General features: G+C 42.6%; 1 protein-coding gene across 2 annotated transcripts; it reads right to left on the reverse strand.

The window, feature by feature from the left end:
- Positions 1-6977: 6977 nt before the first annotated feature.
- On the reverse strand, positions 6978-19295 carry LOC147022072 (melanocortin receptor 5-like). 2 transcript variants are annotated; one of them, XM_085892650.1, is made up of 2 exons: positions 18957-19295; positions 6978-18691 (listed from the first exon to the last, which is right to left on the reverse strand). In XM_085892650.1, exon 2 carries the CDS (start codon positions 13740-13742, stop codon positions 12738-12740), a length of 1005 nt encoding a protein of 334 aa, XP_085748776.1. In that variant the 5' UTR covers positions 13743-18691; positions 18957-19295; the 3' UTR covers positions 6978-12737. The 2 variants fall into 2 exon arrangements, with proteins under 2 accessions (XP_085748776.1, XP_085748775.1); XM_085892649.1 differs by having other exon boundaries at positions 6978-14137; positions 18455-19295.
- Positions 19296-25173: the final 5878 nt, after the last annotated feature.

The following is a 25173-nucleotide window of genomic DNA, read 5'->3' on the forward strand; positions in this document are numbered from 1 at the left end:
ATATCAGAAGAATGCTGGATGACGACCATTTCAATAGTGTTCCAGCCAGGCCAGTGAGTGTGCTTCCATTTAATTAATGGCCTGTTCATCAGCATGTGTCACAAATCGAAAAGACATGCTACCCGAAGTCAGAAGATAAGCAGGTCAGGGTGTAGATAGAGCAGCACCCAATGGGAAACACAGTCGAGGCACTCCTTGAGCTGCAGAGAAGGTAGATCTTGGCAGGTACGAGCTTGGGCCCGACACTGGGTTGGAGACGAAAAGGACTCGAGAGGTGACCCAGAGATCCAGCAGAGTGTGGGGCCTCGTAGCAGCAGTTTGTGCAATCAGGTTTGATTCATCAAGTGAGCTATGCACATTGGATGCAGCCGCAATGGCTGCACGAGCCCCACCCACACCATTGAACACATGTTGCAGATGACTCACCGTCTGGACCTTCAGGGCCTTCGATGTGCATTGAAACAATCACGGCAAGTTCATGATGTATTTGCAACAGCGACGTTAAGTCTTTGCCTTGCTGTGGTTTGACTTGTCCAACCTTCTCTTCAGTGGGTTTTCTCTTTTTTTTTCTCTGACATGCTCTTCTTATCTCCTCAGGAAGGGGGTAGTTTCATGATCATGTGTTGAATGCGCAATCACCCAAATCTGGGTTCCCTCATTGTCCAATCTTTCATTGGAAGTTCTTCCAAAGCTTCATCAGATGAAATTGTACACTGCATAGTTCAACTGCTCTCAACACTCCGAAATAAACAAAATCAAGGTTAAGCATCGATTTAAACACAAATCAATAAATGTCATGGGCTCATGCATTTCAATAAGACTGACAAAGGTTCTTACAGAAGCATTCAACTTGCATTATATGTTATATCAATATTTTATCCCTTTCGTTGTTTTTTTCGCATCTAAACGACATGCTAAAATATACAGAAATCTCAGTTGTATGTACACTCAAAACATTCATCTCATTTGCTATTTCCATGAAGAAAGGGAAACAGTCTTTATCAGGGTTCCAATTTGCAATCAATAATTCTTTTCACCAAAAATATTCCATCATCTGTACAATAATTATGAAAGTTAGCTACTTTTTTCAAGTACCGAATCCAAAGCGATTCGATTTTGCACAGTTACCATTTTAACATTTATATCTGCTAAGCAATTCACAGTTTCATTCACAAGTAGTTCCAGAGCAACTGCCATTATTTATTTATTTATTTCCAGCTAACTTAGCACTTCCGTACTGATGAAAGAAGGTCAAGTCAGTGTTAGAAATACCTCAACTTACTTAAGTAAACGTACAAGAAGTACCACTTAATCAAAATCACGCACCTGTCTAATGAAACAGAAGACAGATAACACAGGTAATATTTAAATTGGCTTGGAGCATCATTGCACTCTTTTCAATAATATTGTTGTGGTTTCCCGCCCGTCGGCGTGCGGGTGACCGCTTTTAGCCAATGGCGGCCACTCTCGCCCACTGAACGGGCAAACCTAGTCGCAGCTTTTGGAACAACGCCGAAATCCAGCTACGGGTGTGTTTTAAGCACACCACAGCCCTGTCAATACTCCACCCGCGCTACAGGGTCCGATCGCTGAATGGTCGATTTACCTAATTAATCGCGCGAGCAGACTACCAAGAGATTGTACCTCGACGGAACTCGTACGGAAACAAGCCGCTTAAGCAACTCGCTCCATTTACGATTGCCGAGCGGATTATCGCCAAGCCCGTCGGACCCGATTCTCTTATCGGTTTATTAAGAACCAACTATATTCCGAACTTAATAATGGCAGTTCAATCGAGGGAAAGCACGCAACGAACGGGTCAACATTCACACAAGGACATTTATTATAGCACGTATGCAAGCATGCACGTATACAATTAGGCGAGGCAAACACGCATGCAATTATTCAAGGCAAACAAAAGCAATGCAATCAACAAAAGCACGACAAGAAGAACTACAACCGTTCTACACAATCACTTAGCAGTTTACTACTTAACGGACTCGGCGCCACAACATTCATTCAAAGAAAACCCCAGGAAAGGCAAGGGCAGAACTGGACCTCGTGGGTCTTTATAATTCACGGAGCTGTGGAGACCGCAGGAACTCCGAGAGACTGGGCTGGTTATCTGTCACCTTCGTGGTGACTCGCTGGGTGCTCCTCGATGTCCTGTCCACATGGCAGCTGGTGTGACCGCGGCTCGGCCCAGGCCTCGTCGTGCGGCCCGGTCGATCGGGCCAAGTCGACAACGCCTCAGAGGAACGAACGGGCCTTTGCTCTTTTAGAGTTGATGCTCTCTTAAGAGCCCGCCCGTTCCTCAGCGTCGTTCGGACTGTCCCGGGGCCCGATCACTTCAGACCGTTTGCCGCTGGTTGGCAACTCCTCTCTGGCTGCACTCCAGTGACCCACAGTTCGGCACGGCACGGCAGGCTGTGTTCCAGGGTCTGCTGTGACGATCCCGACTGCCTGCTCACCACGCGACAGGCCGCAGACCGACTCTCCACCGACTCTCTTCAAGCGAGCTCCACGGCGAACCCAGACTTCTTCAGCTCCCCACCGACTCCAGACTCCAGACTTCAACTGCTCACTTGGCGTCTCTGCGCGCATTTATATGGAGTCTGTGAGGCGAGGTTTTGATCTCTCCCCTCCGACCTCTGACCCCCCCCCCCCCCGCTGGCTCCGTTCTTTTGGATCTTTTGATCCGATCGCAAGTCATGCGAAGAAAGCGGACGTTGCAGAGATCACCAGCCCACGCGGACGTTGTGAAAATCACCGGCCCCCGTCCTAACAGGGAACCCTTGCGTCTGTTGGCGGCGATGTCGTCCGTGGGGAACTCGCCGTGGCTGGCGCAAAGATGGCGGCACAATGGAGATGAAGGTGAGGCGATGCTGTTCGTTGTTGGTTATGTTGTGAGGATATGTGGTTTAGGAGATGGTGAGGAGATGTCATTGTGGTGAAGGTGGTTGTGGAGAAGGTGGTTGTTGTGAAGCGGTTGGTCCAAAATAACGATAGCAAAAGAAAAACACTACCTCAAAGATCACAGCCCGGTTACACGAATAAACCCCTTTAGACCTCGGTGGGGAAATCTATCTGAACACAGACTTATCGACATAACTGATATCTGGGAAACCTGTATGTTGTTCTGTGAATTTCCACAACCATAACAATATAATTCTTTTATTCGGACCCATTTAACATTCATTTCACATGGTCATGTCTTCTGTACTCCGCATAATTCTTGTTCATCCTTTTGTTTGTCTTTCTACAAATTGTAGAGGCATTTTATTTACATTACAGTCAGGTCAGTACCAGCTCCTAATCAGTGAGAGAAATACAGTTACAATTCCTAATTTCATTTAATTGATTTCATAATTGCTGTTGGTCTTGCCACTTTTCCAGTCATTCTGCATTATGGTTATGTAAATACCATGCTGCTATCCCTCATAACTTGATTTTGCCTTGCAGTTAACTTATGATTCCTAATATATAATGTTGACCAATCTTTCGATCAATTTAATAACGCAGACTCTCCTTCAATATCATGTAAGTACCTTAACTTAATATATTATCTTGATTCAATTCTCAGTAACTTTTCCCTATCCTCAATTAACAGATTAACAAGGTCCATAGGTACAGTGATTGACAATATATTAATCAATCACTACAAGTTATTAATAACCTTACTGTGATATAACCAATCATTACTCTGTCACTTGAAGACCCCAATACATTTAAATTAGGATTATGAGACTTGTATGATAAAAGGTTTCTCAATTTGTAATCTCAAAACAAAAGTTTATATTAATTATATCCAAAATAAACATGATGGTTCATTCTCAATGAGTTCCTTTTCTCTTTTTTTTTAAATGAGCTTAGTCTGAAAGTAATTAACACACAACCTCCACTAGTTACCAACTGTTTCCCATGTTTACATGTAGACATTACCACAAGTGTCACTTGTTGGTCATGACAACACAGGTCAAAGCACATTGGTGTACTGTTGCTAGGTGTGTGCAAAACAGTGTGCAAAACACACTGGTGTTCTGGGTTATTATAATTCACAAAATAGATTCTCAATATAATTCAAAGCTAGGTTGCACATTCTTACATTAATTCACAGGAGTAATTAAACAGAGTAGCATGGCTACAATTGTCGTCACAGGGTGATTCTTTTAGAAGTGTTTCTCGGGCTCTCAGCTCTGCAACCCCCCCCCCCATGGTGAGAGTTCCACGCCGTTGTTGTCGGCATAGCGTCATTCGAGTTGCCGAGCTGCAGACCACACTTTGGCTGCAGAGCGTCCATTTGGGATAAAAAGCTTGACAACATGGTTACAAAATCTCTCCAAACAGTTTAAACAATATTGAACTTGATTCCTGACAAATATAGGGTCACATAACAAAATACATAAAATAAAGATGTTTTTGTTTTCTGCGCGAGTAAGCCGATCTTGGCTTGGCTTAGAGCAAAAGAGGCACCAGCCCCAGTAGAACCAGATCCGCCTGTAATTCCCCCCCCCCCCCCAAAAGCATTTCTATTTTGCTAAGTGCGTAGCTTGCTAAACATCTTTGTCCTGGTTTTTGGATGTAATGTCTCATAGTTAATTAATTCTTTGAATCTTGCAGGAATTCCATCAACATTTTAAATCTCTGACATTGTCCATCTTATCCATTTCTCTCATCACCAAAACAGCGACATGCTGCAATATAACCACCTCACATACCCTAGCCATCTAATCACGTCCTCTGTCCTTTTAAATACAAATCCATTCCTTTATCAAAACAAATAAATATAGTTTAAACCTCTGTTTTTAAACAGGTGTACAAAAATTGTGCAAATCATTTGTCAAAGTTGAGTCATTAGGCGAATTGCATTTAACTCCCAACTGGTAAAACTCCACCGGTACCTCTGCAGCCTCATGCTGAAGTGAGCTGTACTCTCCCTCTGTCTGCTCCCTGATGACTACCAAGTCCAACTTGGGGTGATGTGTTGCACTGCCAAGCAGAGACTCACAGCGAACCACATTCGCAAAAAATCCATCTGACACCGCAGTTCCATCTCATACGAATTCAACTCCCCTTTGACCTACATCGGAGCATTCAGTTTTCCCTTTATAGCGACTCGGTTGGCTCGCATGTCTTGCGATAGTTTCTCCAGTTTGTTTGGTGTTGCTGTGCCCTGCACCTCACTCAGCTGGTGCTTCTCAAATCCAGTCTACATTATTCATCCAATCTCGCTTAAACAGCTTTATGGTCTATCATTGTGACAATAAATAAAATTGTCCAATTAAATCTAATGAATTTACCCTGACAGATAAAGGCCCATATAAAGACAACAGACATGTTTTTCTGTCTGGTTCCTGTACAGAAAGCTTGACCTTGGCAGGCAAATTTGGAATGTTGCTTAAGGAGCACCAGACAGCCAGTCTGTACACTGTACACTAGGTTAACAGATCAATCATTGTAAGAGGTAACATGATTTCATTCATATATGCAATGAATTTTTGCCTGCCTGAATCAATCAAAGGGTTACACTGGGTTGTTTGCCATTGCCTTCCCAGCAGTAGTTTTGGCAGGAATTTGTCTTTAACATCCATAAACCAATGTCATTTATTAACGTTAACATTCACAGACCAATGAAGACAGCACGCCGAGTTTAACGTCCATCCGAGGGATAATTGATTGATCACTCTCCACCGGAATGGTGATGGGAGGTTATAAATCCTCATTCATCCCAAGGTACCAAATCATACGCAACTACTTTACAAATCACTTTAAAATCATTCCAAATCACATTTCTACAATTACATCATGCCTTAAGTACGAATAAAATCGAATTTTGGAAACATTTCTCTTTTTTTTTCTTGCCAACGGCATGCGCACTTCGACACAATAGCCCCCCCCCCCCTTTGAATCTGCATATTAATTGAATGGAGGGTTCAGTACCCATAAATCTCTTCCAGCAGTATGAACAGCTGCTTTCACAAAGCTTACCAGGCTGAGTAATTATAAATCCTCATAATGCCGGCAATAGCGAGCCTCTATAGCTGAGCTGAGCTTCAAACACAGACTCAGTGGAGAGTGTTGGCCCATACAGGGAGAGATCTCGTGACCTTCGCGTTATCAGCACAAAGCCAAAATGTCCTTCAGACTTAACATGTTACCCCAAGACTATCATTGCATGCATCATCATTTTTATTATTATTATAACAGGTATTCAAATGATGCTCTGAGGAGACCATCCATTTATTATGTATGCAACGTACAATGTTCAAAGCCAAAATATCATACAAAGTTATCAAACAGTGAGAAAGCCCGTTCAGGGAGATTCATGACCTTGGTTTTTATCAGCACCAAACCACGAACAGCCAGGCTGCTTTCACTCCCTGCCTGAAGTTTCTTTAGTTGTTACAATATCATTTCTAACAAGACATTAATATAGGACATCGTCCAGTAATCTTCAGTTCCTTATCGAGGTCACAATCGCTTCCGATTCAGATTTTCACCAAGAGTGAATTCACACACACACCTCTCGATCTGGTCCCAAAATACTCTCAACAACATCCGCCCCGCACAATGAATCAGCAACACATGCAGATCAATCATCATCGTTTTTAACCTCCGCCACCGAAGATGGATGGAGGTTACTGTTTTCACCCCTTTCTGTTTGTTTGTTTGTTTGTTTGTTTGTTTGTGAACAGTATTACGGAAAAACTCCTCGACGGATTTTGACGAAAGTTGGTGGGGGGGGGGGGTTAGGTATGGTCCAAGGATCATGCCATTAAATTTTGGACTTTAGTCCAAAATCCAATATGGCCGCTATGGCGGCCATTTTCAAAATATATATATATATATATATATATATATATATATTTGCATTTCTACATGTTTTGAGTGATTTCCAACCACCCACCCCCCCCCCCCCCCAAAAAAAGAGAAAAAAAAATTGAAAATTTTTTTTCAACAAAATTGATTTTTTTTTTTTTTTGCATTTCTACAAGTTTTAAGTGATTTCCAACAAAAAAACATGCCAAAATTATAATTGCAGCTGATTTTGGAACTTCAGGTGGATATACCCACATAAAATCAATTTCTGTCTCAAGGTATCTAGTTATGACGAATGAATTGAGTATGTAAAAGTTAAAAGTAAAAGGGAAAGTTGCAAACTATAACTCTGTGAGCACTGTTGACGTCAAATTGAATGAATAGGATATCAGGTTCACTTGAGTGACCGAGCAGTATTGGCGGCGGAGGTTTTGCACTCTACCGAGTGCTCCCCCTCTAGTTTTCCTCTGGAATCGGCGTGCGCACTTCACCTTGTCCAGAGTCTTCACAATCTACGGTGACGACCAATCTCTATCTCCATTTTCCATACTCATGCATTCCCATAAGCTTCACAGGTCACAATACACAATCGAGCACGTTTTACTCCAGTGAAATCCATTAGACTCGCACACGTTCCATTCCTACACTCACTCAGCACCACATGCAGATCAATGCAAATCAGTATGCATAGAAATCCATCCAAAGAGGTAACTCCTTACGAATCCGCAACACCTCCACACAATACAATGCAACAATTTCACAGCAAGCAAACTTCCAGTGAGTACAATGAACAAACAGAAATCCAAACAGGTAACTCAACAAACATTCATAACACTTATCTATTTCCCATTTAACCATTCTCCTTGCCCGTTTACCTGGGTCGGAACTCAGTCTCAGCATCACGCTGTTTGATATATCGCTTGCACGCCTCTGGCCCCCGGGCAATCTCACAATGGGAATGTACCTAACAGCCTCTTAATTTCCTTCCTTCGCAGCCTCCGTGGCCTTTGTGTATCGGGTCTGCACTCCGACCCTGTCACCAAGAGGAGCCCTCTCTTTGCGTTGCGTCTGCACTCCCTTATTTCCATGCTTTCCTTATCTCCTCTTTAAGTACTCCTCTGGCTCCTCGTTGTTCCTCTTCATTTCCCTCCAGAACTTTCCTCAGGTGATTCAAACAATACCGATCAAACGTACCATTCTCAGGGAATATTTAAAAAGATCCAAGTGTCTTTCACGAAGAGGAAGCGAGTTATCGCTGGAACACAGCAAAGTGCATGTTCCTGACAGAGCCACCTTCGGTCGAAGTAAGGCCTAGCCAGCCAGTTTGAGAAAGACTTCTGCCTCGGCCACCCCTTCCCCCTCAAAAGAAGGTGGGAGGATTAATTGAGGCCATTCAAAAAGTAATTGTACTCGTAAGTAGTGGTAGTAGAACTACGGTAGTAGACAATGCACAAACATATATGGCATATGAACTTGGGTTTCCAATATTATTAGGCAGGATTTCAGAAGGGGTCATTAACAGGCCAACCCTTCATAAGTATAAATAATGAAGTTTCATAAATGCATGTTTTACTTGCAGAAATAAATCCCTCATTCAATATATTGATTTTAGTACACAAAACGGACACATAAAATAGGACCAAACACAATGGTTGCTTTCATGAACTTGCACCAAACTCAATGCCGTGGATGCAATGGAAAACAAACCAAATGATAAGATAAATATAAATTTTGTACAGAAGAGAAGATAAAGTAATGATAAAGGAATCTTCAGCAGTGATAACTCGGTGTGAATATTGGAGGACATCTGCGAGTGTACAATGGGAAAACTATTCCCAGCTCATCAATCACAGCATATCATGGCACACTAACCCTCCTCTTCTCTAATCCTTCATTTTCTCTGGTAGGAGCAGGCATGAAGAAATTGGCAGAGAGTCTGAGTGCAATTAAAGAGGGCACTCAAATTGGGTATAAATGGAAAACCACTTTTTACATACCCAGGAGTGAAGGGACTTCACATGGAAGTGAGACGACGTGGGAAATTGACTGTGATTCTAAAAGAAGGCAGGTTAGAGAGCAATATTTATTCAAATGATGATAAACAAAGATTGTTCAGCAGCAAAAGCATGGCTCTTGTTGTATTGGCTGAACATTCTTCAATATCTGCATGTTGGTTACAGGTTGATTAACAAATGAGCCTGCAACCTTCATAAGAGGTGTTAAATCTACCTTTTGCATGGTGGGATTGAAGTCAGAAAAGGTGTGAGTGTCACATTGACATCAGCAAACTTTCATGTGAATTACATTCTCATCTACCCTTACATGAAACAGAATTTGTGTATTTGTGTACCCTTCATAAGGACGATTTGGGTCGGGTTTTAAAGGTCAATCTTTTAACTGTGTGTTCACTTTGGTCTATTTTTTTGAGGATAAAAAAAACTTGAAAAACATTTATTGTAAAAGAGTAATTACGTCTCTTCTCTTGGAATTGTGACTTGCAAACTGAGCCTCAAGGGCGGTGTACAGAAGCATTTAAAAATAACTATAAATACAAGGTGCAGGGAGGTGAAATTCACTGCACGTGATGTGTAATGCATGCAGAGTAAAACGAGTGTTCATTTACATCTGTAGGATGTCTAATAAAGGAGATATAAGCACACCTGACGCTAGGCCGAGGCTTCAGACTTTGGCATGCTCATGAGGCTGTACCGTCCGTCATTTTTGATGGGTTTTTATATTAGTTAATAAATAAAAGACAAATGCATACATTATGGGATTTGAATCTGAATTCTGAGCATCATGAGCCAACGATGCCAACGTTAAACAGGACTTAAAAAAAAAACATTTTTTTGGTGCCTTGAAAAAAGAATTAAATACGTAGTCATCGTCATAAGGAGCTAATCTGCCTTTTGGCGAACTACAAGAATGGGGGTGTTAGTGAAGGAACCTCATAATCATTTAACATGTTATATACAGAGCATCGGTTCTGCTGAAGGAGTTTCCTAACTGGGGTGACAATCTTGGATAGGTCGCTACTACCACACAAAAAGTCAAGGCAGGAATTTGTTCAGCGTGCCGTTCAAGGACATCGTGAAATAGTTCGCCAACTCTATATGATGGACACCATGGAATCTTTAACATCCACCAACGAATGTCGGCAGACGGGACACCAAGTTTAATATCCATTGGAAGGCTGACACATACATTGATTAATCACTCTGCCTGTGATACACTATGTCTGGTGTTGGCTTAATGGTAAGGGTGGCGGGCTTTGGCTCCTTGGGTCCTGAGTTCAAATCCTGCTCTGCTGTTGAATTAATACCAGGTGAGGTTAACTCAGCCTGTCATCCTTCCAAGGTCGGGAAAATGCGTGCCAGCATGCTGGTATAGTGTGTTGGAGTGGCGACCTGTCCAGGATTGTGTCCAATAGCCAAGGAGACTGCTTAAGCAACACTAACGCTCTGCACAGAGTATGGTCCCAATCTCCTCCTCCTGTGATACACAGTTTATAGCTGGACCGCGATTCGAACCCAGGTTAGACATACCTCTTGGACATCCTGCCACCCCAAAGCAGCTTTTTTGGAAATAAATACCCTGTATGGCTTGTGTGCTTTTCCCAATAGTATTTATGGCAGAATTTGTCCTTGTGGTACTTGCGCACAATGACCTCTTTTTGAAGGAAATGTACGTTATGCAATATAAAAATACTGGCAAACATCGTTGTTCGTGTTCACAATGAATTAAATTAATAACGCGGTAAATGTAATTCACCACAATTAGAATAAACTGATGTGAATTCATTTTCCAGCTAGTGTGTGTGTGTGTGTGTGTGTGTGTGTGTGTGTGTGTGTGTGTGTGTGTGTGTGTGTGTGTGTGTGTGTGTGTGTGTGTGTGTGTGTGTGCGCACCATTCTTAATACATTGAGCTACACCCCCAGGTTGTTGGTGTGCACTGTTTTTAAATGTCATCAGTCTTTTGGGATGCAGTGATTTATTGAGCTTGTCGAGACTACTTTCAGCGCAAGTTCTAAATCTGAGAACCCCAGACAGTGCATACCCGTTAATGCTTTTGCCAGCTTGTCTTGTTTGGAGGATTTAATATGATTAAAACAAACAAAAGTATAATGTGAAAAGACTTACAATTACATAAAATATGTGTGTTTGGATTTACCAAATATGAATGATTTTTCAAACGCACTCTTGCTTTTTCCCAACAATTTGTGCGCGCATGTAAACAAACATGCAATTTGGCTTTTTATTAGTTTTTATTTTCATAAACCGTTCCTTACAGCTAAAATCATTTATTCAACAGTAACGGCTATTCCTAATGTACAACATTGACATTTAAAGGATTTTAGAAATGATATTAATGCTACAACACCCTCGACTTTAATTTATTTTAATAGCAAACCTTAAAATAGCTGTCTGTCTCAAGGCAAAACTTCAGTAATTTGGCAAAACTTCATTAATCTGGAAAAACTAGGCAAAACTTCAGCAACTTGGCAAAACTCGGCAAAACTTCAGTAATTTGGCAAAACTTCAGTAATTGGGCAAAACAAGGCAAAACTTCAGTAATTTGGCAAAACTTCAGTAATTTGGCGATCTGCTCCATCTGAAACTGTTTGCTTGATATACTGTACGTATCTTGCATAGCCTGGTCATGAAAATAAGACTTTTTGATGCCTAGGGGTCTGTAATAAAAATTTGTATTGGTGTCAAAGCCAGTGACCAATTGCATATTAACCCTTTGAACCCTGAGCTCCTTGGACTTTCGGCTCTCCCACTCTGGGCTCCCTGGAGAAAAATCCAGCCGCTTGGGTATATGGAGGTTTGAATAGCGGCTGGTAAAACGGCCACCAGGGTTCAAAGGGTTAATAGTAGGATTAATAATCCCATGAGTAAATTCCATGATGTAACCATACATATGCTACCCCACATTACTTGTGTAGCGTAAAACACACACACACACACACACACACACACACACACACACACACACACACACACACACACACACACACACACACACACTGCAAATATCCTTCTGAATATCTATCATATAACAAACATTTGCTAAAAGTACCCCTCATGCAATGTGAGGTCAAACAGTATAAGGCTGAACCAAAAGCCTTATACTTTGAAGCATATTTTGTTTTGCTGCTGAGGTTGTGAAAGCAAATGGGCCTGACATCACCATTCATTTTGGTCTTTGGGCTACGATGCATGTGCATGTTGTCTTGATAAGCCTTTCATGGTTAGTTTTTAAACTAAAGTACATGTGTTTACCTTTCTCTAATTTCTCTCTTTTTTGTATACAAAGGTGTTTTAAATTGGAGAACAGTGTCAGTCTTACTAAAGCCTAAATGCTGACTTGCGCATTGATCCATAGAGAGCTGTTATCCTTATTATTACTTGCAAAATCAAAGATTTTTCAAGTATATTAGTCAGTTGATTTTGTTATACTGTCTGTTTATCATCTACAGGTCACAATTTTAAACCGATCTTAACGAAACTTCACCACATGGTAGAGTTTGTCATAAGGAAGAAGCCTATTGTTTTTGAGGTCAAACATCGACCAAAAAGTCAACATAGGACCAAAGTGAACAACTTCGGTGAGATTTTAAAAATCCTCAATTTTCATCCGATTGACTTGAAATTTGAAGAGGATTTATATTTCAGGTCACTGAATTCAACCAGCGAATCATTTTGGAGGTCAACATAGGCCCAAGGTCAACAACGAAGGTGGTATTTCTAAAATCCTCAATTTTTATCCGAATTGACTTGAAATTTGAAGAGGAGTTGCATATTTGGTCATTTAATTCAGCCTACAATTATTTTTGAGATCAAATATGTTTTATGGACTTTGCAAGTGTCGTGCTTGGCACGACATCTTCTTCTTTTTTTGGAGGAATCTCTTTCTCACAACCTTGCCTTACTGTTTCGGCAACAATCCAATCCCAATGGTGAACAAAGTAAATTACGGATTGTTCTTCTCAATTCGCAGCTCCGAAAAGCGTAAATGACCGGATCGGCCGTAGCGTTACACATGATAAGTAAAAGGTATATGTTGAAATGCGACATGTAACACCTGCAGTATGGGCTGCGAGGACAAATTATAATTAGCAAAAGGTGCAGAAAAAATGGTGACCAGCAGGTTACAAACACTCCCAGCAGCAACGTCAATGTGATGACTCCTCGCATGCTGGTCTTCCGCAAAGAACCTGGGGGTGTTGAAACTGAAGCATGACCCATTGATGCAGAAATTTGGCGAGTGTGCTTCCGTGCTAACAAGAACAAGCGTGTATACAGTGATGCCATAAATAGAAGCATGATACTGAACACAGCAATGAGACAAACGAGAACAGCACGACTATCCGAGAAGACGATGAAGACAATACCACAAGAAAAACAGGTGAACCACGTGATGCCCACGAGGAATCCAGCACGGCAAACCGTCACTATCTGGTGGTAACGCAATGCATAGAAAATAGTCACGTAACGCTCAACAGCAATAGCGAGCAAGCTGCACATGGAGGCAATGACCGAAGTGCAGATGAGTGTATCAAGGATATTGTCCATCTGCTCTAGTGTGCTGTCGCTGATGTCCAGACTCCCTCTTTCCACCATTGCGAGAACAATAGTCTCACAGGTGTTGGAAAGGCTGACCAAGAGATCCGCAACAGCCAGGCTGCACAGGAAAATGTACATCGGTGAGTGCAGGTTTCTGTTTCGCAAGATGGCGGTGATGACGAGGAGATTCTCCATTAGTCCAGTGATGCCGAGAACTAGAAACATTTCAATAGCAATGTGCAGTTGCTCACAGACGACTGACTCCAGGTTGAAATTTGGCACAGAACTGATGTTTTTCAACATGGCCTTAGTGCCAAATGGCTTCGTGCCATTCATTTTCGTTACACTTTCCATTGTTCGTGACTTGAGGAGGGATGTTGTTTGATGAAAAGAGAATATGAACAACTTAAAAATTAAAAATAAAAAGAGACAGAAGATTAACTCAGGGTGAAGCTTCAGACACTTGTATAAGGAGTACTGAGAGAAGGCCTACGTGGGAGAGTAATTGAACCAAAAATTGCAAATTATGTCAGAAAGAGGATTGTAAATGTGAGAGGCAGTGAGAGAGCTCCAGTAGTGCTGCAATTTTTCGGTAAGTGCAGAGATAGTAATGGTTATCACAACCACCTACCCTCCATGCCCCCTCCTCATCCCCACTAACTTTTTTTTAAGTCTTCAGTTGACCCCGTGTTCACAGCCACTTCACCCCGTTCTCTTTGAAAGTCTTCAGTTGATCCAGTCTTTAATCTCTGTAAAAAATAAAAAATAAAAATCATATATAGACATATTCATTACATCCTTTGGATGCTCTTAAAAAACAAAAACCTGCTGTTTTTATTAAAGTCTTACCTGTTCTTCAACCTGTTCTCAAGAGCAGTGGTGATAAGAAAGCTATATTAAACTAGAAGGCCACTTGGTAGAGCGCATACCTCTGCCACATAATGCCTGATTCAGGAGAACATATCAGGCCCAATACATTTTTGAAATATCATGCTATACAGTACAATATCGTTTTTTGGCCCCATCTCTCAATGGTGAAGAATCACTTAAAAAATTAAATAATTATCATATCCAGATCTGGATTCAGATCTTCACCTAAATCCAGTTCTTCCTTGTCACACACCCAACACGTCCACCAAGTTTCATCCGAATCCGTCCGCAACTTTTTAAGATATCGTGCTATATATCATGTTTGGCCATATCTCTCAATGGTGAAGAATCACTTAAAAAAATTAAAGTAGTCGGATCCGGATCCGGATCTGGATCTTCACAAAAATCGAATCAGTTCGTCCTTGTCACACACCGAGCCTGTCCACAAAATCTCATCCGGCTCCGTCCACAACCTTATGAGATATCCTGAACACAGACAAACAGACAGAAAAGGGTGAAAACATAAACCTCCTTCACCTTCGGTGGTAGAGGTAAAAATTCAAATTCTATTTAAAATTAATGTTGTGGATCAAAATGCACCGGTTAAAATGAGCTTAATGTACTTATCAGGTACAGGTGTACTTCTAATCTTTCCGCATCACCTAGGGCCAGGTGCAATTTAAATAAGAAAATTAAAAATTGTGTTTAACAATGCGTCTCGACGCTTATATTCATGTGGATGCTTTTCCTTCTGAATTTGCGGTTGATGGAAGACCACGTGATCCAAGGTGGTGACACCCTTGCTCACATGCACGTCTGAAGAGTGACGGGCTGTGATCAGTATTATGCTATCTGAAGGTGTTAAGCTCAATGTAATTTTATTGAATAATGAAGCTACTACCTGATGGCATGTGTGTTTATTATAGTGACGTTTACAAATTGGTGTTTGTGGGTGTGGAAAAAGTTGAAGACCATCTGATGCTTCAGTGTCAGCTATTGTTGCTTGTATTGAGACGTTGATTTCAGATGACAGGTGTGTCCTGGTCTTACTTCATTACTTATTTCACCCACCTCAAAATGGTGGTGCAACATCGAGTGGTGGAGGTTGGATTTGTCTTTGCGAAATCAAATTTGGCATCAACATTATTCACGCCTGTTCTCCCATCATTTCAGGCGTCTATCTTGGTCTTCAACTCTGTTGTTGGCATGTCCCCCCCCCCACCTCCCTCACTTTCTCTCTCTACTGTTCCTTTTGTCCTGATACATTCAATGCGTTAGTTGTTCTACGAACCTCAACTATGTAAACAAACAAACAAACAAAAAAAAGTAAATGTTGAGCTTCGCCTGTGTATCTTTTCAAATGCAGCATGGGAAGTGGTCGCCGTAAATGGGAGACAGACAAACGTACAGGCAGAAACCACGGTTTGCAATATTAATAGAGATACCACTTGTAATAAGTCCTACAGGAGCTAATTAAGGTTATCATCATTTCAAATGCAGCCTATGGCTGCTGGATGCATCATTGCTGGGAAGCACAGCTGTGCCACTGATGCAGAGCCCTCCATTTCCAGTAAGCTGGTACTCATTTTGCCAACCTCGGGAAAATGACAGGCTGAGTCAACCCACCTGGTGTTGTTTAACAGGGGGACAGGAGCTCGAACTTAAGACCCTGAGATCGTAAGACAGCCCCCTTATCTGTGAAGCCAACATCAGGCGAGCTAATTAAGGTAAGAGGAAATAATGTTGTTCTTGTATTTATATCATATGATCCCATATGGGAGTTCCTTTGAAATTTTTTTTTTATTGTTCACCTTCTTGTTCTCCTTTGTTATTTAGATCACAGTACTTTACATTAAGGTACTGACTTCCTTGGTTAATGTAAGCGATAATCATAAGGATTGTTGTGAGCAGATTGTCACATTACACGGGGCTATGCAGTCACTTGTATATGTAAGTCATTAAAAAGAACGTATTTTAAACTATTTGAATTGTTAAAATCATTCAGACAAGAGAAATTTCGATGTTTTGCAAAATATTTGTTTCGAAATTTAATCAGCTGTAGAAATCTTGAGCATGTTGGATAATTCAATGACTTTAAAACACAAAGCTTCTGTTTGAAATTTCTAAAATCTCACAATATGAATTCACTTTTACATTTGTGTTACAGAAATCCGCTTGAAGCCTCAAGGTGAAACCCTAAATTTGATAGAAATGCACAGAAACCAGGCTGTGTTGTATTGTAGTTGCCATACATTATTTGTATACATAGTTGAGGCTCATGGAAGAGCTAGTACAGTGAACGGATCAGGACAAAGACAGGACGCTAAACACGCATGCATGGGGTGGACAAGACGGATACAGAAGGAAACTCGAAGGAGGAAAAACTGGAGAAGATTTGGGTGGGTTTAATGTGGGTGGAGAACATCATGGTTTTGGATTGGGGACGATCTGAGATGGTGGTGCACAGGTGTCTTGATGACCTGGAGTGAAGAATAAGATTGAAGAGAATGTGGAAGTTGATTTTACAGGTGGGGGGGAAAAAAAGGAACAAAACGAGTGCAGGTGAGCAGTGATCCTGCATTTAGGTAGTTTCACTAGAAGGGGGTTGATGGTGGATCATGTGAACCCTGCAGAAACCTCAGGGGGGAGAATGGGAAAAGCAAAGGGTGCAAGACCAGAAAGGAGGTGGTAGAAGACAGAGACTACCGACCTCTCTGCGATGGCGAAGTGATAGACCCATAGATTCAGCTTCATCCCGGGAGATTCCAATAATCTTAAAGGCCTTTTTCATCTTTCAAAGCCAATAAAAAAGTTGCACCACTTCCTGCATCTACATCCACCCTGACGATGTGCCTCATAAACTCTATGTACCTAACGTGATAAAAATGAAAATTTTCGAGCAAACAAAGTCGTCAAACTCCTTAATTAAGACTCCTTTTGTATATTGGCCCCTCTACTAAATTAAGCTACACCCGGTTTAGTCCTTTATACCTGTTTGCATTTTTTTTTGAAAGTCTTCCGGCAACATACGAGTAAGAAGAAAAATAAAAAATGACCCGTTTTTACAGCCATTTTTCCCTGCTGTGCAGGGGTTGGCTTTTTCTTGAGGCAATGTTTTATGGCCGGATGCCCTTCCTGACGCCAACCCTGGTCGCCTCTTACGACACACAGGGATATGGTACACCTATTCTAACCGGGGCATACACCGGGACCAGTACACTGGTATTCATTTCACCGACCTCGGAAGGATGACAGGCTGAGTCAACCCCCTGGTGTTAAGTCAGCAGCCAAGGGGGTTTGAACTCAGGACCCTAGGATCCCAAGCCACCACCCTAACCACTAAGCCAACACCAGGCTTATATACGAGTAAGAAGGATGGAGACTTAAGGACTGGAAGGGAATACAGCAGGGAGGAAATTAAAATGAGGATGTGGAGATGGATTGAGCATGAACTGTGCTGGGAAATTAAACATCACAGAAAGAGCGATTATGTTGGAAGCCTGAAGGTCGAAGGAGAGTTTGGGCGACCGAGACAGACCAGCAGCATATGGTGGAAAAGGAGCTGATGGAGCTAGAAAGCACCAAGATGGTGATCGGTCAGTGTGTCAAGGAAACAAATGTGGTGCGAGTTCCTTAAGAAGCTGAAAATGCTACCAGGCATGACAAGGACTTAGAGAGACCTGGCAACGTATGGTGGAAAAGGAGCTAAGGGAGCGACAAAGCACTTAGATGGCGATCGGCTACATCAGTTCAAAAGTGATGCGAGTTCCTTAAGGTGCTGCCAGGCATGATAATGACCGAGAGACACCAGCAGAATATGGTGGAAAAGGAGCTGAGGGAGCTAGAAAGCACCTAGATGGCGATCGGTCAGTGGGCCAAGGAACAGACGAAAGTGATGCGAGTTCTATAAGAGCCTGCAGATGCTAACAGGCATGACAAGGACTGAGAGAGACCTGGCAACGTATGGTGGAAAAGGAGCTAAGGAAGCTACAAAGCACTCATATGGCGATCGGTCAGTGGGCCAAGGAACAGACGAAAGTGGCATGAGTTCCTTAAGATGCTGCAGATGCTGCCAGGCATGACAAGATCTTAAGCTAGTAAACCCTCCAGCTTTGCTATTTCGTAAGACACCTCCCAGATGATGCAAAATATTTCTTTGCATACAGTGAGCTGATGTTAAAAAAAAAGATACAAACCTGGACGATACTCTCCTTACTGCTGAAGTGCCGAAGCAGTTTCTTGGCAAGGGTTACACCGGGTGGTTTGCCATTGCCTTCCCAGCGTTGCTCTCTCCTTTTAAAATGCTGAGTATCAAGCAATTGGAAGCCAGCAGCACGTACCACTCTCAAGTCTTTGATATGACACAGTCAGGCTTAAAACCACCGACCTCCCAGACTCACCATCAAGTCTGGTGTGCCATTGATAAGGATTACCTAAAAGAGTTGTTTTTAAAATAAGCTGATTTCATCAATCACACTTCATCTCCCTGTGAGTTCCAACAAATCACACCAGCAAACCTGCACTCACATCTACACTCACCAATTCATGAACATTGACATTGATATGCAGCACGCACACAAACACCCGGAAAACCAAATCACTGCTTCGTTAATCACAATTAGCTCGGCTTCATCGGTTCATTCAATCATGTTTTTTTTTTCTCAATTCAAACATTCATCAGTCCGAGGTATCACCTACCTTGACATCAGTGGCTCAAGACACCCGTCGAACCATCCGTACAGCGATCTGCCAACTGCACACATCTCATGCACGTGTATGTACGCCTACTCACCATTTGTGATTTCTCTTATAAACCACATCATGCATGGTGTTCTCGTTCTCTCTCTCGTTCTCGTTCTCTCTCTCTCTCGCTCTCTCTCTCTCTCTCTATCTCTATCTCTCTCTCTCTCTCTCTCTCTCTCTCTCTCTCTCTCTCTCTCTCTCTCTCTCTCTCTCTCTCTCTCTCTCTCTCTCTCTCTCTCTCTCTCTCTCTCTCTCTCTCTCTCTCTCTCTCTCTCTCTCTCTCTCTCTCTCTCTCTCTCTCTCTCTCTCTCTCTCTCTTCTCGCTCTCCCTCTCTCTCTCTCTCTTCTCGCTCTCCCTCTATCTCTCTCTCGCTCTCGCTCTCCCTCTATCTCTCTCTCGCTCTCTCTCTCTCTCTCTCTCTCTCTCTCTCTCTCTCTCTCTCTCTCTCTCTCTCTCTCTCTCTCTCTCTCTCTCTCTCTCTCTCTCTCTCTCTCTCTCTCTCTCTCTCTCTCTCTCTCTCTCTCTCTCTCTCTTCTCGCTCTCCCTCTCTCTCTCTCTCTCTCGCTCTCCCTCTATCTCTCTCTCTCTCTCTCTCTCTCTCTCTCTCTCTCTCTCTCTCTCTCTCTCTCTCTCTCTCTCTCTCTCTCTCTCTCTCTCTCTCTCTCTCTCTCTCTCTCTCTCTCTCTCTCTCTCTCTCTCTCTCTCTCTCTCTCTCTCTCTCTCTCTCTCTCTCTCTCTCTCTCTCTCTCTCTCTCTCTCTCTCTCTCTCTCGCTCTCCCTCTATCTCTCTCTCGCTCTCTCTCTATCTCTCTCTCGCTCTCTCTCTATCTCTCTCTCTCGCTCTCTCTCTATCTCTCTCTCTCTCTATCTCTATATATGTTTATCCCTCCTTCCTCCCAGCCATTTGTCCCCCCCCCCCTCCTTGCAGGGTCCATAATGGGGGGAATTACGTGGATGAAACGCTTGTGATCATTTATTCCCTTTTATCCCAACTCTCAAAACAAGGAGTGCAGCAATCGGAAATTTGTAAAGGGCAATCAGTCGACGTCTGGTGAATCTTGCAGGCCACGCCCATTTCGGCTTCCCGAATTACGTCACAAACAAGTGGCAGCGAGTCACGATATTTATCTCCATACCTACACCCGACACCAGACACACTCGAGTCGAGACAACGGAAGAGTATTGCAACAGGGATGCATTAGCGAGAGGGTCGATGGGGATGGTGTGAAAGCATCGAGAGCTGCCTGTAATTATGACATCATGAAAAGATGAATAATTTTTGAAAATCCCATTAATGTTGAGATAAAAATGTAGTCACATGTGTTGTTTGTAAGTAAGTAAATAAGTGAATAAATAAGTAAAGCGAATGTGTCGAACAATTAGCAGAGTTTTATTGTTGGAGGTCGTTGAATTTTTTTTTTTTTTTTTTTTGTAAATCTCAGGCCACGGACTTATTGATCCAACCTCGTAAGGCTGCTCGAATGAATGATAAAAAGCCGGTTGTCTGATCTAATAGGTCATATTGTCAGAGCCCTTGATGTGGCATGTATCGTATGTGAACCGTGCATGTGCAGTACAAAGGCATCGGTATGGGGGACAGACATCAAATGGGATTCGAACCTGTCGAGTTGCGAGCACCATGAGCTATCGGTTCATATCAACCTTTTATCCATCAACATTTGTTTGAACTTGAACCAAGCTCCGTGTTTCCGATATGCCATTTATACGTCTCGCCATTCTCATTGCCAGATGCGGTGAATGATGTGTGGTTTACTTTCGTTCACATGAAACGACAGCTACTACTACTTCTACTACGACTACCACAGTTTTGGGTACTAGTCATTCATGAACCGGCTGGCCAGGCCTGACATTCGACTGAAGATGATTTCGGCAGGAATTTTTAATTTGTTCAGGGTGCCGGCGACAACTCACCGACTCTTGGCAAAACACACCATAGGATTTTTAACGTCCACAGGCTAATACTGGCAGATACCCGGCTTAATGTCGATCCATGGGACAGTGCACTTTGTGATGCCAAAGCCCTGTTTGGGAAGCACCAATCTGACATTTTATATTCGGTCGGGAATCGAACCCAGACTAGACAGCTCAAAGGCAATGCATTACATGTGTACCATCCAATGGGACTCAGAGATCCTTTCGAAGTTTCAGGAATAATTCAAACGTGGAATCTTCATATTTCCAATGTGCAGACATCTTTTTACACCCACGCAGGTTGGTTGAATAGATTTGTTTCCCACACTTACCCCTCTCCCTATTTCAGAATAATCTAGAAAGGCACTAGGTGGAGCGCATACCTCTGCCAGACTAATTAGTTTACGTTTTCTATCCCACTGATAGGCTGGATCTGGATTCTGACCTGAACTCAATGTTGAAAAATCACTTCAAAATTTCTCCACTGACCTCTGACCTTGTCTGACCTTCTCACTTGACCTCTGACCTTGTCCAATAAAAGCTGTCTCGAGAGAAGGTAGCAATGCAAACCAGAAGTTTCTACGATGATTCTGTACCAAACCATCAAAAATCGAATGTTTTGGATGTTTGACCTCACTGTGTCCTTGCCCTTTGACCGATATTGACCAAAATCTAATCAGCGCGAGCCATCACCCTCCTGAATCACGTGGTATAATTTGACATTGGAAGCTTCTTCTGTTCTTGAGTTATCATTTTTTGGATGTTTGACCTCACTCTGACCGTGACCTTTGACCGATTTCGACCAAAATCTAAGCAGAGCAAGCGATCACCCTCCTGAATCAGGTGGTGTAATTTGACGTTGGTAGCTTCTTCCGTTCTTGAGTTATCTGTACCAAACCATCAAAAATCGAATATTTGACCTCATTGTGACCTTGACCTTTGACGAAAATCTAATCGGCGCGAGCCATTACCCTCCTGAATGAAGTGGTGTAATTTGACATTGGTAGCTTCTTCTGTTCTCGAGTAATCGTGCCAACAAACAAACACACAAACACACACACAAACAAACAAACACACAAACAGAGGAAAGAAGTCATCAATATACTAACGAAATTTTTAGATTTCGTAAGTAACAAGCAGTCATAGACTAGTACTTACGAAATCGTCAACTTGACCTCTGACCTTGTCGAATGAAAGCTGTTTCGAGAGAAGGTAGCGACACAAACCAGAAGTTTCTATGATGATTCTGTAGCAAACCATCAAAAATCGAATGTTTGACCTCACTGTGACCTTGACCTTTGACCAATTTTGACCAAAATCGAATCAGCGCTAGCCATCACCCTCCTGAATCACGTGGTGTAATTTGACATTGGGAGCTTCTTCCGTTCTCGAGTTACCGTAAGGTAAAGGTCACACTCAATGCCCCCCCCCCCAACTCGAAAGGACGCCGGGGCGAGCACGATGACGTCAGCGCGCACACGCAAAACCTTTACGTGACTCAACGACGCGTCTGCTCGAGAGCGCTTCATCACGTGACGAGCCATGACGCAGCAGGTGAAATATTTTTTAGACAATCTTAAAACGTCTCCAAAACATCCGATTTTTCCCAGAATTTCGACAACCAAGTATTAAGCGTCCGAAGCGATCGCAAAAACCGAAGACAAAATTAAAATTGAAGTGAAAACGAACTCGTAACGTCGACGGAAGCAAAAATACTCCATTCTCCACAGGAATTTACGGAATTATTTAATATTATTTTATATCACTGAAATTTTTAAGCCTGGTGTTGGTGCAGTGGTTAGGGCAGCGGCTTGGGATCCAAAAGGTCCTGAGTTCAATCCCTGTTGGGCCACTGAATTAATACACCAGGGGGTTGACTCAGCCTGTCATCCTTCCGAGGTCGGCGAAGTGAGTACCAGTATACTGGGCCGGTGTATACCCCGGTTAAAATAGGTGTACCATATCCCTGTGTCGTAAGAGGCGACCAGGGTTGCGTCAGGAAGGGCATCCGGCGTAAAACATGTGCCAAATCACTATGCGGATCATACGGATGATCCGCTGTGGCGACCCCTAACGGGACCAGCCAAAAGAAGAAGAAGAAGATCACTGAAATTTTTAAAACAGCCGTAACTCGACAAATTGACACACAAATTCCGCCGAACTTACCTCGATCTTCCAAATTCACCCTCCGTCAACAATACCTGTGGTAACTTTTCTCGAGTTATCTGGTTGTAGATGTTTGATCTCACTGTGACCTTGACCTTTGACTGATGACCAAAATCTAAGGCCAAAAAAAAAAATGTTGCATTGGCGTAACGGGTCACTGAAAAATAGGGTAGGTCGGTCGGGATCTTTTTTATTTATTTATTTTTCCTAATAAATCCCTCCCAAAATCTCCCCCGGCTCGAGTACCACCCTTTTTGTCGGCGGGTTCTGTCCGAAACACTTCCGGGTTTTTGCGATCGCGATCGCAATCAACAAGATACTTGAAAACGATAGCAAAACAACAAAAATAGCAATAAAATAGGGTCGGCAAAATTTTTCGATAGCAAAAAAACACAAAAAAAACGTAGGGTCGGCGGAATTTTTAGGGTCGGGCGGGTTACGCCAATGCAACATTTTTTTTTTGGCCTAATCAGCGGTAGCCATCACCCTTCTGAATCACGTAGTGTAATTTGACATCGGTAGCTTCTTCCGTTCTCGAGTTATCGTGCCTACAAACAAACACACAAACACACAAACAGAGGACGGAGGTCATCAATATACTAACGAAATCTTTAGATTTCGGAAGTAACAAGCAATCATAGACTGGTACTTACGAAATCTTCAACTTGACCTCTGACCTTGTCTAATGAAAACTGTCTCGAGAGAAGGTAGCGACGCAAACCAGAAGTTTCCATGACGATTCTGTAGCAAACCATCAAAAATCGAATGTTTGACCTCACTGTGACCTTGACCTTTGACCAATTTTGACCAAAATCTAATCAGTGCTAGCCATCACCCTCCTGAATCACGTGGTGTAATTTGACATTGGGAGCTTCTTCCGTTCTCGAGTTACCGTGGATTAACGTAACGTAAAGGTCACACTCAACGCCCCCCCCCCTCCCCAACTCGAAAGGACGCCGGGCGATCACGATGACGTCAGCGCGCACACGCAAAACCTTTACGTGACTCAACGACGCGTCTGCTCCAGAGCGCTTCATCACGTGACGAGCCGTGACACAGCAGGTGAAATATTTTTTATACAATCTTAAAACGTCTCCAAAACATCCGATTTTTCCCAGAATTTCGACAACCGAGTGTTAAGCGTCCGAAGCGATTGCAAAAACCGAAGACAAAATTAAAATTGAAGTGAAAACAAACTCGTAACGTCGAGTGAAGCAAAAATACTCCATTCTCCACAGGAATTTACGGAATTATTTAATATTATTTTATATCACTGAAATTTTTAAAACAGCCGTAACTCGATGAAGTGACACACAAATTCCGCCGAACTTACCTCGATCTTCCAAATTGACGCTCCGTCAACAATACCTGTGGTAACTTTTCTCGAGTTATCCGGTTGTAGATGTTTGACCTCACTGTGACCTTGACCTTTGACTGATGTTGACCAAAATCTAATCAGCACTGGCCATCACCCTTCTGAATCACGTATTGTAATTTGACATTGGTAGCTTCGTCCGTTCTCGAGTTATCGTGCCTACAAACAAACACACAAACACACAAACAGAGGACGGAAGTCATCAATATACTAACGAAATCTTTAGATTTCGGAAGTAACAAGCAATTATAGACTGGTACTTACGAAATCTTCAACTTGACCTCTGACCTTGTCTAATGAAAGCTGTCTCGAGAGAAGGTAGCGACGCAAACCAGAAGTTTCCATGACGATTCTGTAGCAAACCATCAAAAATCGAATGTTTGACCTCACTGTGACCTTGACCTTTGACCAATTTTGACCAAAATCTAATCAGTGCTAGTCATCACCCTCCTGAATCACGTGGTGTAATTTGACATTGGGAGCGTCTCCCGTTCTCGAGTTACCGTGGATTAACGTAACGTAAAGGTCACACTCAACGCCCACCCTCCCCAACTCGAAAGGACGCCGGGGCGAGCACGATGACGTCAGCGCGCACACGCAAAACCTTTACGTGACTCAACGACGCGTCTGCTCCAGAGCGCTTCATCACGTGACGAGCCGTGACACAGCAGGTGAAATATTTTTTATACAATCTTAAA

This window comes from Eptatretus burgeri, chromosome 8, assembly GCF_056783735.1.
Source record: "Eptatretus burgeri isolate ZD-2024b chromosome 8, Ebu_testis_v1, whole genome shotgun sequence".
Taxonomy (NCBI): domain Eukaryota; kingdom Metazoa; phylum Chordata; class Myxini; order Myxiniformes; family Myxinidae; genus Eptatretus; species Eptatretus burgeri.